At 46.6% G+C, this 19,342-nt stretch overlaps 1 protein-coding gene across 1 annotated transcript in view; it reads right to left on the bottom strand.

Annotated features, from left to right (window-relative positions):
• Positions 1 to 6,423: 6,423 nt before the first annotated feature.
• Positions 6,424 to 19,342, bottom strand: part of LOC132431954 (chloride intracellular channel protein 5) — a 104,991-nt gene continuing 92,072 nt past the window's right edge. Inside the window, exons 5-6 of the mRNA XM_060021721.1 lie at positions 14,707 to 14,891; positions 6,424 to 7,296 (exon numbers count right to left, since the gene is read on the bottom strand). Of these exons, the coding sequence (XP_059877704.1) occupies positions 7,129 to 7,296; positions 14,707 to 14,891 (353 nt within the window). The 3' untranslated portion in view covers positions 6,424 to 7,128. The remainder of the gene's footprint in view (positions 7,297 to 14,706; positions 14,892 to 19,342) is intronic.

Raw genomic sequence — 19,342 nt, 5'->3', positions numbered from 1 at the left:
CCACCTTTTGGAAACTCCTCTGGAACAAGGCGCAGTTCTCCTCAATGCCAAGCACAGTGATTGCCACTCACATGCCCCTTGGTTTTGTCACAGCATAGGGAAGGAAACAAGATGCAGAGAGATGAAGACCCATGTTCCCAGCCCTTGGTCAGCCTGTAGAACAGACCCTCTGCACGCAAACAGTAGAAACACAGAACACCTCCTGGGTGAGCAAGCTGATGATCTAACTGGCTATTAACAGCAACAACAAACTTGGCTAATATACCACTTAGGATGTTTTGGCCACTCACAATAATAAACAAAGAAGCAATAAACATCCTCAAACAGTCTAGGATGTATCACAGGACAGAAAGTGCAGAGGTAGAACCAGTCTCAAGATTTGACATTTCAGCAGCTCGGGGTCCCATCGAGGACCCAGGCTCTCTCCACTCTTGTTGCATTTTGCAGTGTATTAGTGCCTTCACCTGAGGCTTGGCCCTCATGGTCTCCAGAGGGCGGCAGCGCTTCCAGACCTCACACCCACATTCCGAGGGAGCACCAGAGGCAGTGACTTAGGGAGTCACTTTCTGAAAAACAAGGAAATCTTTCTCAGCAGTTCCTGAACAAACCTCCCCTCACAACACTGGGTGAAACTTGGTCAAGAGTCCACTCTGAAACCAACCACAGCCAGGAGGGCAGGCTCAGACCATTCATAATTCACTCCTGAACCTGGGGTTGGAACCACCCTCACCTGAGTCACAGGAGGGTGGGGAGAGAGTGGGCAGGTGGGGAGAAGGGAGGAATGGGGAAGTGGACTCCGACCCCATCAGAGATCGCCAGAGGAAGATAGGGGTGGTCGGGATGGAGAGATGACCACCAACAGTATCTGCTCTGAGCTGCCAGCTGCCGCTCCCACCAGGACTTACTCCCTGAGTCAAGGATCTGATCTCTTCCAAGGGATGAGAAGCTGTTCTGATAGAGCACGGAGAGCACAGAGGACTGCCAGGACCTTTGCACCTTTCAGCAGTGTGAATGCTCACAGAGGTCCTCCTCAGGTGCTACGTTGACTACAGGTAAATTCTTTTTTTAAATTTTATTTTAATAAATTAATTAATTTATTTTTTGGCTGCGTTGGGTCTTTGTTGCTGTGTGTGGGCTTTCTCTAGTTGCGGCAAGCGGGGGCTACTCTTCATTGTGGTGCAAGGGCTTCTCACTGCGGTGGTTTCTCTTGTTGCGGAGCACAGGCTCTAGGCATGCAGGCTTCAGTAGTTGTGGCTATTGGGCTCTACAGCGCAGGCTCAGGAGTTGTGGTGCACGGGCTTAGTTGCTCTGCGGCATGTGGGATCTTCCCAGACCAGGGCTTGAACCCACGTCCCCTGCATTGACAGGCGGATTCTTAATCACTGAGCCACCAGGGAAGACCCTACAGGTAAATTCTTACTGAGGATTCTGGGGACCTTAATCCAGAGTCAGTGACATGATGCTAAGGGTGGGGATTTCAGGCCAGGAAAGCTGATAGGGCGAGGCCACCGAGGGCCAAGAGAGAGCTTTGGGTGCAGATAGACCAGTCTTTTAAGGTGTTCCTTAAATCGCACCTACACTGTCACTGCTGGCCCACCCCCGGGTACAATACACATAGGAAATTGAAATAAGACCCACGAAGGAACATCAGTATACTTTTTTCACCTGGGCCATGTACCATGATAGAATTTTTAGCCTTGCTAAAATAAAAATTTGTTTTTGGATGTCTGAGTCACAAGCTTTTTGCTTTTCCTTCTGTCCTTCTTCCTCCTTTTTTTTTTCTTTTCTTTTTTTAATTGAAGTCTGGTTGATTTACAATGTCGTGTTAGTTTCAGGTGTACAGCACAGTGCTTCAGTTTTATATATATATATATTCATTCTTTTCCAGATTCTTTGCCCTTATAGGTTATTACAAAATATTGAGTATAGTCCCCTGTGCTATACAGTAGGTCCTTGTTGGTTGTCTATTTTATATACAGTAGTGTATATCCGTTAATCCCATCCTCCTAATTTATCCCTTCCCCCCCTACACCTTTGGTAATCATAAATTGGTTTTCTATGTCTCTGGGTCTATTTCTGTTTTGTAAATAAGTTCATTTGTATCTTTTATTTTTCAGATTCCACATAGAAGCGATATCATATGACCTTTGTCTTTGTCTAGCTTACTTCACTCAGTATGATAATCTCTCGGTCCATCCATGTTGCTACAAATGGCATCATTTCATTCCTTTTATTACTTTTTTTTTAGCTGCACCGTGGGGCTTGCGGGATCTTAGTTCCCCAACCGGGGACTGAACCCAGGGCCTCGGCATTGAGAGCGCCAAATCCTAACCACTGTACCACCAGGGAATTCCCTATTTCATTCTTTTTTATTGCTGTGTAATTTTTATTTGCTTTTGATTTTTAAGAAGAATGAATATATTTTCTTTTACAATGGGAAAATAAAATAACGTTTGGGAAAAAAAGAGGTATTTCGTACACATTTCAAACAGCACAGGAAATCCCCACCTCCGGTAAGAAGTCTGATGATCGCCTTTGTAATATTTGAAAATAAACCAACTTTATTTGAATCAGTCAATATCAATCAAGACTGGAAAACAAATTTATGACTGGTTCAGGTTCATGAGGAAGACACTCAGCAACATCTTCATTAAAAGGCATTTTACATTATTAAGGCTTGAAAGCAAGACCTGCGATTTTATCACCACAGTTAAAGGTCCTGAGAAAATCAAGTTACCATCATTGGGAGTGTCTTTATAAAATGATATGTTTGATCTTTTATAAAAGCTAGGCTTCTTTTGCTAAATTAGTTAGCTCTCCAGCTTATAAAATGGGATAGGCAGGTGGTCAGGAAAGATAGACAAATTCAAACATCAGCTGGGTATTTTATATTTTAAATATATGCATAGTCAGTATTGCAAAATCTCTAATTATACATAAATACCTTAGACAACTGTATCCTTAAAATTGTATTTTGCCAAAACAACAGATTGCTTCTAGAGAAACACAGATTAGCCCAAACCCTACAATGAGGCAACTTTAAATTTTATTTCTGGTTGCAGAGGGTAGCATTGGATTCATTTCCTTGAGTAACATTAAGTAAGATTACGCACACTTTGGATCATACCTAATTACGAAATGAAAGGATACTGAAAGTAAACTGGGAGGAGAATACTGACAAAGGGAGAGGAAGATGCATTCATAGGAGGGCACGTGTTGTTTGGATTAAATGCCAAGAGCAGTGGATAGAAGCTAATGGGCCTTGTGTGCTAGAAGGGCCCCAAAGCCAGTGATGTGATCACTTCTGTCCCAACATCAGAACCAGGATGCTTCACAGGCACACTCCTTGCTCTAATGCTTTAGGTTCTTTTTAATGTTACATAAAAGATAAGAAAGTGATCCCTTGTGAATCATCGAGCTTAGCTGTAACCATGAGTTACTGCTTCATCTTTCCAAGGAGGAAGACACCGCCATCTTGATTCCCTCTGCTGTTGACCTGGCTCCTGGTCAGTGGAAATAGGAACCACAGACGTACCTACTGGATGTCTTAGACCAACTTAATTTCAGACAGACTCTCCCTGCTTCCTCCTGATGGAAAACTTGCTGGGTAGACCTGCACTTTCCTGACTCTGCCTCCCTTTTAATTCTCTTTGTCCAGACCTTGCTGATTTCTAAGACTCTTAGATCTTCAGGGTCCATTCTGGGCATCATGCATTTTGCAACAATTCTAAGATGCTTGGTCTTGTCTTTCTGCAGAGTGGCCAGTGGGCACAGGTGTTGTGAGCTTCTGTTATTTCATTCAGTGCTCGAAAATTCAGCCCAGGAAACCTCACTCTTGCCATGGCCCCTTTCTAATGAAAAGATCAAACTCCTCAATGGCCCCACCAGCACGAGAAATGAACGCTGAAGACGGTGCCATTTCCTAGGAAGCTGAAACCAGTTTGAGATCCTGCGGTCCAATAACCCAGTGGAGTGTGGGTTTCACTTTTCAACTCACGAGCTTGGTGCCAGGCAGCTGTATCCTTGTTCAAAACAAGACAGCCACACTCATGCCTGTGATTCTGAATTGTCAGGTGATGAAGGTGTGCGATAGAAGGAACTATGCCCTGGACCAATCCAGATTTTACTGACCCAGCTCATCTTTTATAGCTATTAAAATCTTATCCCATACCCTCTTGGGGCCACCTGAGAGGCAGGCAGGACTGAGAAGATGGGTAAATTCAATACAGTCGTTCTGAGTATGATTCTTGTTTCTCCCCCACTATGCTACTCCACCAAAAAAGCCACAGTGATGTGAAAGTCCAAGGAGAGAATTAAATCCAGAGTAAAACAGGATCTTAACCCAAATAAATCCCCTTTCAGCATCATTGAAATGCTTTCTGAGGCATCGAAATGCATTCCAGACCAATGACAAAGGTCACCTCCCATCTTAACACTCTGGAGTTCAGGGTCAAACTGCAGACCATCAATACTCCCTGAGTTGGTTCTGGGGACACCTAAGGACGTCTCCACACTGTTGCTGGGAGATGATAAGCTGTGTACATGACAAGGTCATGGCCAAAACCCGGGGAGGCTGAAAGATCTGGAGAAAAATCTCTTTGGAAAAAAATAATCATAAGGCAATATTATTATTATGTAAAAATATTCTGATAAATCTGGTCATAGACATTAAAGCTTTAAATCAATAGTCAGTTGCATCCCATGATAATCTCCTGTTGCAAGAAAAAGATAGTCCTGGATTGAGTACCAGGAAGTGCTGTCCATCTATCACTCCTCTCCCTATTCTACGTGGTTACTGTCCCAACCTCACCCCCTTGCCTTAATATTGTTATTTATGTAAAACGAAGTCAACCACAGAAAGAACATCTAGAACCAACAATGTGGATTTGGTTTGGCTTGTTTGTTTTTAAAGGCTGGGTTTAAAGACTCACCAGTTGCTGAATTCTGAATATCAAAGCAGAGCCTTGGGGTGCAAAAACTCCTCTGGGGGAGCTACTCCACTTGAGCTCCTCCTGTTTTCTCTGTCGCTGGCTGGCTATGCTTCTCAGATGTGCTTTAAGAAAAGCGCCTCTCTGGGTCTCAGGAAAGTAAACTGCCTCTTAGATCATCACGCTTGTGCTGTGACGTTGAGGGAAGGATTTCTGGGACAATAGGATTTCACACTACGTAAAAGGTCTTTGGGATCATTCAAGCTTTCACCTCCCAGGAGGCCAGTTTGGGGCTCTTCCCTACAGTCAAAAGGACTGTCTCCTTACCAGTTCTTTTCAAACATCTCCAGGGACAAAATTACCAGGGAGTCTGTGGAAAGGTTCGCTTAGAGGTGAAAATGCATCAATTCATTCTGCGTTTTGAAAGGTCTCAGGCTTATAGGATGTCTTGCTGAGAAACGTCGTCTTCCTCCCTGGGCTAAAGGAGACCCTCCTGCTTCTTCTCCTTGGCTCTGATCAGGGGCCCCTTTTATCTCCAGAGATCCCTGGAGGCAGGTAGGTCCGGGGATTGCTTGGGTTAGAATCTGGTGATGTTTCTACAGGAAGGCCCTGTGCCGTCCTGCCCTCACTGACCAGTGAGCCAAGTCCTGGGGCTTTCGGGCACTTGGGAGCCTCTCTCTCCACCAACAGGCAACACAGAAGGAAGGATTGTTGGAGGTGAGGGTCTGTGGCGGGTGGACTTTCTCCCAGGGTGTTCTCGGGAAGAGGGAGCTGATGACTAGCTCATTTTTCTTCGTTTCCTCTGCACAGGTCCCCGTGCTCAAGCAGGGTGAGCTTTTAAGGAGGTGACATTCAAGGAGAATGACTACAGAGCGAAATATTAGCTAAAAAACAGTTTCTTCTTTTTCACCTTGCAGTTGAGTCAGATGGTAGGAAAATTGACCCAGATGTGTATGTATTTTCTGTTCGAGTTTAAACCACATGGTTTCCCAATCAGAAAGGCCCATGGACCTTATTCCTAAGGCTCCGTGATCAAGCCACCTCCTAAATGTATCTGTCACCCATCAGAGGCTACAGTTGATTCAGAGAGCACCCGGCTTAGCAGACTCACATCCAGGAACAACTTGAAGAGACCGGACAGTCATTTTTGGCCAATTCTTGGATTTTGGTGGGTAGTCACATGACATCACCAGTTCAAGACTTACTTAGATCATAAGAGAGAAGACCTATCTAAAAGATTCCTGGGAAACATTGAGTCCTAAAGGACTTGTTTTTAATCCTCACCCATCCCTCCACCCTCCCACTCCCATCCGCTTTCTCAGAGACCAAAATTCCCTCGTGGATAAACACAGTCAAACCCAGGCATGTAATCTCCAAGGAAACCACTCCTGTAAGCAAGCAAACCCCATGGCTGGTAGACCCCTTGGGCCTTTTGGCATTGACACTGTTCCCCTCCCCTCCCCTTCCCAGTCCCCCCAGCTTGGAATTACATGGCAATTGCCCTTCCTGGCAAGGCCTGGACAGATAAAAATGGAGATCAGCATCAAGCCAGGTACCTGATAGCATCAGACTGCGCCTGGCACTGCAGCAAACTGAGACTGCGTCTGAAATAGTTTTCCAATCTGGCCTTCAGTGCCCGAAGGGACAGGAGTGCCAGAAAGTGGTGAGTGACTGGAGGTGTGTCTGCCGGATGCCCAAATGGACACCTGCTCCATTCTTTCCATTCACTCTCTGTCTCCCCCTAAAAAGCACTGCATCTCTTTCTAATGAGAACTAAGATGGCGTTTGGCCTTGGCCTTGGAGTTACTGACAAAGAGGTGAGTGGACGAGGACAGGGTGTTGCACGTGTCTAACACAGCCTAGGAGATATTTTGATATTGGCAAAAGGGGCCAGTGACAATCCCACAGACGGGTTCGTTCTCCCGCACTGACCCCAGATACACTGAACCCAGCCCAGGCCCGAAAGGCTGAGAGCTTGACGGTTTCTCTCATTTCTGCTTGCAGGTTCCTGCCTGATCAGATGGGGGTGGTGCCGACCTTCATCAAAGACAGCAGGCTGGGGTTCCAGTGATGCCAGCAAGATGCGGCCTGATAAAAACAGAAGTTTCTGGAGGTGCCGTGGAAAAGGAGTCCGTGAAGCTGGAGTCCTTGGGGAGACGGTGAGTCTTTCTGCAGCAGTGATGGGGCAAGACGGCCAAGTTCAGGATCGGCTGAGGCGCTTGGCCACATCCGCATAGGCCAACTCAATCTCACTGTCGGCCGCGCAGGTGTTGGTGAACTCGTCCCGGGCATAGGCGTTCTTAAGGTACCGCCACAAGCCCGTCATCTCAGCCGGGAAATCGTAGTTGCGGTATTTCTTGGCCACAGTCTACAACAGAGATGGCAGGATGGAGATGGTGTGAAAGCGTGAAACAAACCACCGGGAAGGTGTTAGTGGTGGGACCGAGTGTGTGCACAGAGGGAAGACCCTCCAGGCGTCCCAAGGGGCCGGCAGCAAGATGCTTGTCATACAAGGTGGCAGTGCTGCCTTTTTAATGCAATTTATTTTATTTTATATTTTATTTATTTTTATTGTATTGTATTTTCTCAAGCAAATATAATTCGCCCTTTGACTTAGTAATTCTGCTTCCAGGGATTTTTTTCCTTAGGAAATACCATGGGTGTACAAGAAGAGTTAGCTACACACATAGGACCGTAGGACTATTTGGAATAGCAAAAAATGGAATCCAACACAAATGTCCAGCAACACGTGAATGGATAAATACGTTATCATACATATCTGGAGAGCCATGAAAAAGGATGCTGCGGGGGAAATCCCAGTGACTTGGAAAACGCTTCAAGAGAGGCCATTAAGTTTGAAGTGTAGTATGAGGCATTTGGAGAAATATGTAGGATGACTAGAAGTATATACACCAATCTATTACCAGTGGTTATGTCTGCTTGATTGAATTATAGACAACCTTTTTTTTTCTTTTTTCCCCATCCACTTTGCTTTACTAAGCATCCTTATTTACAGAAGAGAATACAAAGCATAAAACGTTAAGTTAGGTATAGCAATGTATATGGAGGTTCAGGGTATGTAGGAGTGAACAGACAGTGATTTCTGTTCTCTCCTTAGCTTACCACACTCGGGGCTGTGGACTTGGGCGTTCTGGGGAAGTGGTGTTTGTGTTGAGAGACACAGTAGCATAGTGGTTAAAAGCGTGGGCTCTGGATCCCAGCTGACTGGATCTGCAATCCTGACCACACTACTTGACAGCTGTGTGACCTTGGACTAGTTACTTAACTTCTCTGAGCCCCAAATTCTTTTCCTCTAAAATGGAGGTAATAAGACGAGCTACCTTGGAGTAATAAATCAGTTAATACACATAAAATGATTGGGGGTGGGGGGGGGCTGGCTCATACTAAGTGCTCAATAAAGATGACCTGTTGTCAGAATTCACTGAGACCCACCTTTTGCCCACTGCATGCATTCCTTCCTAGGTAGGGGCTGCGTGGTCTCTTTAATAAGGTCTCTCTAGCCAGGGAGGGCTTCAAAGACGTGAGACCTGTGAGTCACAGGGGGTCTCACACTCGGAAGGGCCCTGCTCTTGGTTTAACACTCTGCTGTCAACATCTGGAAACTGACGACTTTTTTAACGGGCACCCTTTTAGTTTCGCTGGGCACTGGGGCCTCACATTGACTAGTCTTGCCTCTACCCCTCGGGAACTGGGGAGGAGAGAGCAAAGAGTAGCCTCTCTCCTACACCACTGACTTCTGACTCCTTTCCTTGCTTTCTTTTTAAAGAGGTCACCAGATCACTGGCCCAGGGATCCTCCCACACAGAGAACCCCCCAGACCAGCCACTCCGGGCTTTCATCTTCATCTGGGCGCCAGTGCTGTGCCGGGTTCCCCAGAAAGCAGTTCTGAGTGAGGGACACCGATGACCTATTGTGTGAACAGCTCAGTCGCATAGACACGACCACGTTCCAGGGAGGATGCATTTCCCCGCTCCGATCTCCCGCATCGGTTTTGAACTTCCATTACGGCCCTAAGCTCTATTCTACTCCGAATCACAGTCAGTTCATATCCCCCCCTCTCTTCCCTAGCTTGTGAGCAGTATGAGGACAGGAACCACAGCTTCTTCATTTCTGTCTCCCTTGATAACCTCAATAATGCTGTTGATAAGAGTAACAACAATAGCAAACATCTATTCCCTCTGTGCTCTGTACCAGGCACTGCCTTAAGCACTTGGCAAGCTACTGAAATCCCTAAATAACACTACAGGGAAGAGTGTGTTATATTCCCATTTTACAGATGAGAAAAATAAGGCAGAGAGAGGTTAAACAAGCAGGGAGGGATTCAATAAAAAGTTGTATTTAATCTTTACCATCTTGTTATCCGAACATCAGACAGAGTGCATCTAGTGTCAAACGTATATGAACACTTAACTTTAAAGCCTGCAGATCCTTTGCAATGAGCAAACTGGAGTCACAAGAGATTTAGTGGTTTATACAATATTACACAGGAAAATAATTCAACCAGTATCTGTTATCTATAATTTTCTATTAATCACTAATATTTATTACAGTCTCTGCTGTCTAATCCAATTCTTTCCACTTTGCCACTCAGCCTTATGTAAATGATAAAGGAATAGCTCTACTCAGAATCCCTCCTGTGCCAATTATTCAGCTACTGTTGCTTTATCTCCAGACCTACCGGTGTAGCTGTACCGGCTTCTTGGTGATGCTGGGACTGGGACTGCAAACCTTACCTCTGCTTTGCCGGCAACTCCCCTAAGGCTATGACGACAGGGGGTGCTAGAGAGAGGCTGCGCGACTGGAGGAGGGAGCAGGGACTGGCCCCTTCCTGTGGGTTTCCTGTTCCTATGAGAGTCTCCTTTTCTCCAGTAGCAGCAGCTGAATCCAGTTTGCCATTCTGCAAACGCTCACAGGACCCGTGTCCTCACACCAGCTCAGAGAGGCCGGCACACAACAGTGAGCCCACCACCGAGCTTGGGTCCCAGCCCCACAGCCCTCTCTGAACCCAGTCCTCAGCCCCAGCTAAGCAGCACCCCACCTCGGAGGTCCAAGGTGTAGCTCTGTGGGATCCCTCATGGAGTTCTAGGGGTTTTTTGTTCTTTCATTTATTTTGTTGAAGTGTAGTTGATTTACAATGTCGTGTTCATTTCTGCTGTACAGCAAAGTGACTCAGTTATACATATATATTACACATTCTTTTTCATATTATTTTCCATTATGGTTTATCCCAGGATATTGAATAGAGTTCCCTGTGCTGTACAGTAGGACCTTGTTGCTTATCCAGTCTATGTACACTAGTTTGCATTTGCTCATCCCAAACTCCCAGTCCGTCCCTCCCCCACCCCTGCCCTTGGCAACCACACGTCTGTTCTCTCTGTCTGTGACTCTGTTTCGTAGATAAGTTCATTTGGGTCATATTTTAGATTCCACATATAAGGGATATCATATGGTATTCGTCTTTCTCTTTCTGACTTGCTTCACTTAGTATGATAATCTCTAGGTCCATCTATATTGCTGCAAATGGCATTGTTTCATTCTTTTTTATGGCTGAGTAGTATTCCATTGCATATACATATGTACATATATGTACACACACATATATATATATTACATCTTCTTTATCCATTCATCTGTCAATGGACATTTTAGGTTGTTTCCATGTCTTGGCTATTGTATAGTTCAAGTTTGGATCATCCCAACCTCTTCCCTCTGCCCTGCTGCCCTGAAGGAGGAACCTCAAGGCACATTTTGGCTTCCTAGTTCTTAGTACTTCTTCATATGAAATTATCTCGGTTAAAAGAACTGGTTTGGGGTGGTCACTACAGAAGCCACCTGGCAATGTGTGTCTAGCATAGGTGTGGCCGATAACACAGGGGATGGAATCAGGGTCCTTCGACAGAACCCTCTGCTCACTGCAAGGCGGTGGCTCCTTGGGCTTGCTCGCGAACCTACAGGAAAGGCTGTCTTGGGTAATGAGAAAATCCATGCAGGGGTGGAGGTTCCACCAAGGGACGCAGCTGGAAATTGCCAGAGTGAATGAAAAGGGCCCACACGATGCAAAGCGATGCAGCCCCTGTGGAAAACAGTATGACGTTTTCGCAAAAAATCTAGAACTAGAACCACCGTATGATCTGGTAATTCCACTCCTGTTTATACCCTAAAATAACGAGAACAGTATTTCAAAAAGATACATGCACCCCAGTGTTCATAGCAGCACTATTTAGAATAGCCAAGACATGGAAGCAACCCAAGTGCCCATCAACAGATGAATAGATAAAGAAGATGTGGTCTATATACAATGGAATATTACTCAGCCTTAAAAAAGAATGAAATAATGTTATTTGCAGCAACCTGGATGGCCTTGGAGGGCATTATGCTAAATGGAAGAAGTCATACAGAGAGACAGAAACCATGCGTGTTGTCATTTATATGTGGAATCTAAAAAAGAGAACAAACTAGTGAATCTAACAGAAACAGATTCATAGATACAGAGAACAGACTAGTGGTTACCAGAGGGAAGGAGCAAAATAGAGGCTAGGAGATCAAGAGGCACAAAATACTACGTATAAAATAAGCTACAAAGATGTACAATACGGGGAATACAGCCAGTATTTTATAGTTAACTATAAGTGGAGTATAACCTTTAAAAACCATGAATCACTATGTTGTACACCTGTAACTTACATTGTACATGAACTATACTTCAATTTAAAAAATGGAAAAAAACAGAAAGAAGAAGGCCCACAATAAGGTCAAGGCATCGATCAAAAAATATTTTTCAAAAAAAAATATTTTTCAAAAAAAAATATTTTTCAAAATTATAAACTGATCCGTGGGGCAGCCTCGAGTCTCTACGTGCTGGAATGCGTTTTCAAGTTTTTAAAGCATATATATAATATGAGCTTGAAAACGGCAGAGATGCACCTTATGAGTATATATTTGTATTTATATATATAGCTCCCTTCCTGTTTGCTTCAGCAGCTGAACAGGTCCCTGTGCCACGTGAGGGTCCAGGGGCCGAGGGTCCCAGGGGCAACCACAGGAGTCCCGTGTGTCCCTCCCTGCCCGGAGGGACCATGACCTTGGCCAGAGCTGGTTCTTTCCTCACACGTTGGCTTGTGTGGGGAGATGAGAATAGAAGGCAGCCAGGCAACGAAAGTTCAAACCAGGCTGTCCGTGAGCAGCGGGGCCAGAGCAACTCACCCTCCAAGGATGCAGACATACCGAAGGAGAGCCAATGAGAGAGAGAGGGAGAGGACGCGCACGGCAGAAGCTCTGACGTCCGCAGGAACGTCCATGCTCATGTTCTGAATTTGCTTTCATATGAAAACAGTTAGCTCCCCCAGCCGAGATTAAGTCTTGGCGTCTGAAGCCAAGATGGAGGTCTGACTTGGCTGCCCCTTCACGCTTTCCACACTTCAGAGGTTTGCCAGGGCTCTGGGATCTGATAAGCTGGGTCAGCAGAAATCCAAGAAGACGGGAGGTGAGGCCCAGTCTTTGTCCCCTCGCGGGCCATCCTCCCTCTGATCCCCAGCTCCTCCAAGTAAATGACACACTGAACTTCATCCCAGGATAGGAGTGTAACTTAGTCATCCAGGGCTGGAAGGAACTGGAGAAACCAGAGGATGAAGCTTGAGGCCTGGAAGATCCATTTGTTCACCTGATCAGACACGTGATTCTGGAGTGGGTGGTCAACCCACGTGTGAGTGACAGGAGGAGGGACGGAAGTGAGGGGAAGAGGCGAGGAGGAATATAATACACATCTCTTCTTTTGGGCATGAGAGAAATGATTCCCCCAAAGAGTAAAAGGCCTGGCCCAACTCCTGCTGCACCCACGGGACCAGAACTTGGGTCTCCGGACTTCTAGAACAGGGTTCTTTCCATTACCTCACTCTGACAGTGTGACTGATAGAATCATATCACGCCTAATGGTGCCACTTGTTCCTCAGGAAATGAGAATAAAAGATGTTTTGGAGGTGGGGAGGGCGTGCAGTAATTAATAACTTCAAAGACATAGCTTGGCTGGACCTACCAGTGACCATTGGCTTGGCCCAAACCCAAAGTGTCTTCTTATTAATAGACTGAATTTGCTCTGCCCATCAGCCCTGGCAAGCATGATTCTGTCCCAGCCTCCAGCCCTGACGTGTCCCGCAGGAGCACCGGTGTGTGCACAGCTAACATTTCAACTCAAGCTGGCGTGTGTTCTGATTGGAGGTCTCTGATTTCCAGCTCAGGACATCAGCTGAAAACCAGTAGGCAGATATCCAGCTGATAAATGATTGAATCTGGTTCTCCTTAGTGACAGGTGGAAAGAAACTGGGGATCACAAGCTCGGTGATCAAATGGTCAATCAATGAGTATTTATTAAAGGGCCACCATGTACCCACCATCATGCTTGGAGAAGACCTGTCCTCACAGAGCTTTTTGTCTGAGACAATAAGATATTAACACATGTAAACGTAGACAGCAGTCTAGCTCTACGATCACACTGTAATTTTCTCTGGTCTGGTGAGAGTCAGAAAAGGATGTGATAGAAAACAAACTATGGTTACCAATGGGGATAGTTGGGGGGCGAGGCGTGAAGATAAATTAGGAGTTTGGGAATAACATATACACACTACTATATACAACATAGATAGACAACAACAGTATAGCACAGGGAACTATACTCAATATCTCGTAATAACCTATAATGGAAAAGAACCTGAAAAAGAATATATATATATAACTGGATCACTTTGCTGAACACCCAGAACTAACACAACATTGTAAATCAACTATACTCCAAGAAAGGTGATTTTAAAACAAACAAATAAAATGGTTAAAAAAATAAAAATGAAAAAAAAGGATGTGAGAAGAAGTATTAGTGTAGAGAAATGTGGGAGACACAACTGCTGTCTTCAAATGAGATGAAGAGAGCAGCCCTGTTTCGTGTTGCTCCAGAGAACCAAGGGAGCAGGGAGGCACGTTTGGGCTCCATATAAAGAAGGCTGGTTTAATAACTGGAACCGTCCAAAATAGTAGGGCTGGCTCGGTAGGCAGAGGGCTCTTCATCATCAGAAACGTGCAGTCACAGCTGCACAGAAGCCTGTCACAGACACACAGGAAGGGGTCCACTTTGGGGTGGGAGATTAGGGTGACCTCAGAATTTCCCCCTTCTTTCCAATTCTCAGATCCTAAGGCTGGTATAGGAAAGGATTACACTGCAGGTTAACCGTGATCAGTAAGTGCAGCAGTAGCAAGAAAATCCAGCTCTTCAACTGGTAGATGAGGAAGGTGGCTGCCTGCCCCAGAGAGTGGCTACAGGGAATCAGAAGGTGCATCTGCCCACAAAGAAAACATGCATATGAGGGCACGCTTAATAGAGATGTCGGGGTGGAGGTGTGGCCAGTGAAAACCTATGAGGAAGAGGTAAGGAAGAGGCCTGTGGAGTGACAGGACTATATATAACAGGACAATAATAGCAACTATTATCTACCGAGCCCTTACAATATGGCAGGAACGTTCAGGCCACAGTTAGTCTCCCAACAGCCCTAGTTAAACAATACATGCCTATGTTACAGGTGTAACCTGGAGCTCAGAGAGGCTATACAGCCAGCATGCTGCGGAGGCTGACTTGGGGTTCCGGTTCGCGTGACTTCCGAGCTCTGACTCTCCATCAGCGGGCGGCACTGCCCTGGCCTCACCTCCACAGGTGAGGAGGCCTTTGATGGAGCTGGACCTGGGGAGCATCTGCAGATAGATTAAGCGTTTTTACCTTGACCACATGGAGCTTGGGCAGCAGGTTGCAGTCGGCCAGGGTCAGCTCGTCTCCATCCAGGAACTTGCGCCGGGAGCCCTTGTCATCGTCCCCGCAAGTGCTGGAGTCGATCTCCTCCGGCAGAGGGGTGCTCAGGTAGTCATCCAGTTTCTTCAGTGCCTTGGTCAGGCCTCGCTCAAGGGCTGGCGTGGAACAGCAAAAGAAGTGTCTTTAGTCAACCTTCCTGCCGCTGGAGACGGCCACAGGGTCTTCAGAGCAAAGGAGCTTATCCAGAATCCTGTCCGCCTCATGATACTGGCTCCCCCCATACTACAGAGTACCTGGCCGCCAGGTACACGATGCCATAGAATAGTATTAAACAGCCTGAAAAAGCAAACCTTAACCAAGCAATAAACATTTGCTAATCCTTTTTTTTGGGAAAAGATCATATAAATACAGAAATACAAACATCAGATATCTGTCAAAGCTTGTACAGTTCCTCTCCAACAGATGCAATAATAATTGTCAGTTTTCACTTTCTTCTTTTGCTCATCTAAATCTTGCTGATATTCCGCAGTCAACCCGCATAATAATTTTGTAGAAAGAAAGAACTATTAAATAAGTAAACAACAACTGCAGAGAGGTCCTAGGACAGAGATAGGCACCAGATTTGGGGGCAGCCTTAGCTATGGCTAACCCAACCTCAGGAGGAGAGGTGTGAAGGCTTCCAGGAAGACATGACATACGACAGTGAGCACCCATGTCCGGGGCTGCCCCCAGGGAACCAGCGGGTATCAAGGAAGCATCCTTGAGTTTAATCTAGAGGGGTTGTTCTAAAAATCAGAGTTTAATCTAGAGGGGTTGTTCTAAAAATCAAAATGGCCAATGCACCGGGCAGCAGGTTCCACCAGAAATGTGCAACCCCACCTGCATGGAAACCTGTCACGGATACAGCTCAAAGGGTGAAAATCCGAGGGAAGACAATGTGGCAGAAGATTTTTCCTGTCTTGCCCCAGTGATTATCTAGCAAATAATTCACTTACGTATAAGAACAGAACAAAATACTCAAAAGAGCAGCTATAGAAAATCACTATCACTCAGAGTCATTCCACCCGAAATCTCACCGACCACTCCAGTCAGAGAACCCTAACCTAGAACCTGTCCACCGGAGCGCTGGAGGAGATGGCTAGCCAGGTCATTGGCCAATGCACCTGTCATCAGCCCACCCTCCAATGACTGTTTTTTCCAGACTCTAGTTTAGAGATTGACACCGAGACAGTGGGAATCAGGCTGGATGTTAATTTCAGCAGCTAAAAGGAGGGAGCTGCCTCTGGAGGAAGAGCCCAGAGGACTGTGCTCTCGCTCAGATTTTCCCCAAATGTGCCTTCTGTTAGCTCCTCCTCGCATAACCCGTGTTTGTCTTTTCATAGAAAGACTTTGTCTGAGACAATGAAACGACACCAGCCCAAGATACATCAACTGAACGCTTACTGGAACATGTGAAAACAGGCTGGAGGTTGGATGTGGTTTCTCAACACTTCCTTCTCCCTGGCATTTGAACTTGGACTTCATCATCTGCTTTGTGTTTCCAGTTTGGGAGAACAGAGTGAGCGGGGCTGGGAAAAATGCTTGTATTCCCCTTAGTAATTGTCTAGACTGGGATGGGACGGCAAGCCTATGCAAGCGCACCAGCAGAGGGCGCCAACAATACCTCTTAGCACCCCAGCTCACCCCCACTGAAGCAGCTGTGATTTATACTGGGTCTCTTTGCTTCCACAAATCCCGCTACCCCTTTCAGTTATGGAGATGATGACAAAATCTTGATTCTAATGGAGAAAGGAAAAATCGGATAGAATGCCTGCTGAAATGTGATGAGCTGATATCACCCGAGGGAAAGAGACATTGATGGGATACGAGACATTGCAGGTTCTAACTCCAAATGCCCCCAGACACCTGAGCAGGTCCCTGCCCGAGTGCCCAGTCTTGGAAACGTGAAACTTGGTAAGAGAGGCCTAGAACAGCAACCGAAGCTCTTTGGGAGGATAGTTCTGGAGAAATTTCAACTCTCTCTCCAGCCGTCTCTTAAGGTGGAAGGGTAAAGTTTGGCAATGGGCAGGGTCATTGCCTTATGTTACAACGACGACACGCCACGTAACATACCAAGTCAGGATGTTCTGAGGACATCTTCCGAGTGTCAGTTGCATCACTCGTGTTTGTGCATTTTTGATCAGGAACGTGAAGGCCGGAGTTGGCGACAATCACGGTAGAGAAAAGAGGAGACGAGGCAGCAGGGAAGGGCCCATGTGACAGAGCTAACCCTGTGTTTAAGTTTTGACCCCTCCCAGGGTGAATTTACTGTGATGCTGCTGAGGCTTACCCTCCAAGGCCTTGAACTTGACTTTTCAAATTCCCTATTTATTGTATTGGCTTCCGACTCCACAAATCCTGGAAATGACCCTGATCCTGGCATTTACGAAGTGTGACGGTGGGCAAGTTCCTCAACCTCTCTGAGCATGGCTTTTCTCATCTCAACTGCAGGATTAAAACTCCCTAACTCTCATAAGGCCATCGGGAGGAGTAACTCAGCCAATGCGGGGAAAGTGCGTCACGCAGTGCCTGGCTCCTATTAGGACATCAGTTAATGACACTTACTGCCATTGTGTTACCAAACGTGGCAGTCACCCCTGCTCTGTCCCTCACCCCACACTCTTGGTCAGTATACTCCTCAAAAAATCCGAGGTACGGACAGCACGAGAGATTCTAAGCTCCGATTCTGAAGCCCAGTCCCTAGAGGAGGAAATTCAATGGCCTGCAGCTTGGCTTCTCTTACTGACTGAATGTCCAGCCACAGCCCTGTCCCTTACCCTCCCTCGGGATCCTTCTCGGTGACAAGCCGTGCTGAGAGGCAGGGCCAGAGGGAGATAGAAGTTCCTGTGTGCTAACACACTGCTGTGTTGTTGAATGACAAAGACCAGCGCCAACACATTCTCTGCTGCTTCTTTCCCCCCTACCTGCCAACTCATTCCTTCTTCTGACCCCCGCTCAATCTGGCATCCACAGAATTTAATGATCTCTTTTGGCTAATGGTACCCAGGTCATGAAACCGTTGCTGTTAAACTTTCTGCTCTGGTGAGAGTGAAGGGGATGTGAAAGAAACCAGAGCGACAAGAAGATGTTAATTCCTTCTGTGTTGGCATTTGAAACCCTCCCTCCAAAAGACTTCCTCTGAGTAGCAGGACGGCGTCGGGCGGGGAGGGGGGGGAACCTCAGAGAGCAGCAAGCAAGCCTGAGGCCAGGGGACCCCGAGACCCGGGACCACTAACGTCCCAGGCACTGGATGGAGCCCCAGTCCTTGAACTGCTTTCTTCCCCTCGCCACCCCACCCTTCCCGTAAAGATTTATTCCGTACCACACACAAACACACTGGGTGAAATATGTGATGAGGAAACAAGGGGAAGAGTTCGTAAATATTCTCAGCCATATGCAAACAATCTCAAATTTATTTTTCTCTTTTTTAAGGAGGAAAAAAAAAATCCACCCATTCCATGATCACTTCCAGATTCACTGAGGTTGATATTACATAAGACCCAATATTGTTTTCTCTTCGTAGAGAAATAATGACTTGGAAACGGCAATTTGAGCTAAGAAAATAATATACTCTTACCCGGGCATGGAGGCTGAATGGGGACCGGGGAGCCAAGACTCAGCCTCCAACGAGCTCTTGCAAGCAGGGCCCAGCCCGGGTTTGCTGGCACGCTTTGTGCAGCGGGGATATCAAGCAGCAAAGAGCCACGCAGACCCCGGGGGCTCAACATTCGCTTGGAGCTGAGCGATGTCACAGGTGGCCTTTGAAAGGACAGGAGCAGCCCTGTGGGCCCAGGTTGCTATGTTTTCACTTTCTCGTGTGTTATTTTTCTCTGGCACGTGAACTTGCAGACAGGTAAGAACCAGGGGTCCGCCTCTGATCATGGTCTGCAGCCTGGATGGGGGTCTGTTCACCTCTCCCGTGGAGAAGGAGATGGTGGTCACTGGGAGCCTACCCCAGAGCGGGCACCCTGGACCCTGCTGTGTTCCTTTCCCTGCTCGAAACCTATTCCCCAGCACCGGCACGAAATACACTCACTGATGTTCTGAAGTGGACCAGGGGTGCTTACGCCACTGATCATTTAAATACACAACGAAGTTATTGAGATGAGAGTTATTATTCATCCCCATTGAACAGATAAAGACATTGTGTCTTAGTCCCATCCAAGGCACACAGGCCTGTGCCAGCAGGCTGTCCAAACGACTCCTGGGATGTACCATGAAAAACGTACCTTGTTTTTGTTTTTTGTTTTTGCGGTACGAGGGACTTTCACTGTTGTGGCCTCTCCCGTTGCGGAGCACAGGCTCTGGACGCACAGGCTCAGCAGCCATGGCTCACGGGCCCAGCCGCTCCGCGGCATGTGGGATCTTCCCGGACCGGGGCACGAACCCGTGTCCCCTGCATCGGCAGGTGAACTCTCAACCACTGTGCCACCAGGGAAGCCCCCTTGTTTTGTTTTTAACCACTTTGCTCTTCCTGACAAGCTCCCAACGCGTGGGTCGTGGGAAAACGACAACTTTAACTTAGTCCATTCTGGATTAGAATCTAGTTGATGTAATAATCTCAATA

Source organism: Delphinus delphis, chromosome 10 (assembly GCF_949987515.2).
Source record: "Delphinus delphis chromosome 10, mDelDel1.2, whole genome shotgun sequence".
In the NCBI taxonomy this organism is placed as follows: Eukaryota; Metazoa; Chordata; class Mammalia; order Artiodactyla; family Delphinidae; genus Delphinus; species Delphinus delphis.
The sequence above is the reverse complement of the archived record's forward strand: the minus strand, read 5'-3'. Positions and strand labels throughout refer to the sequence as shown.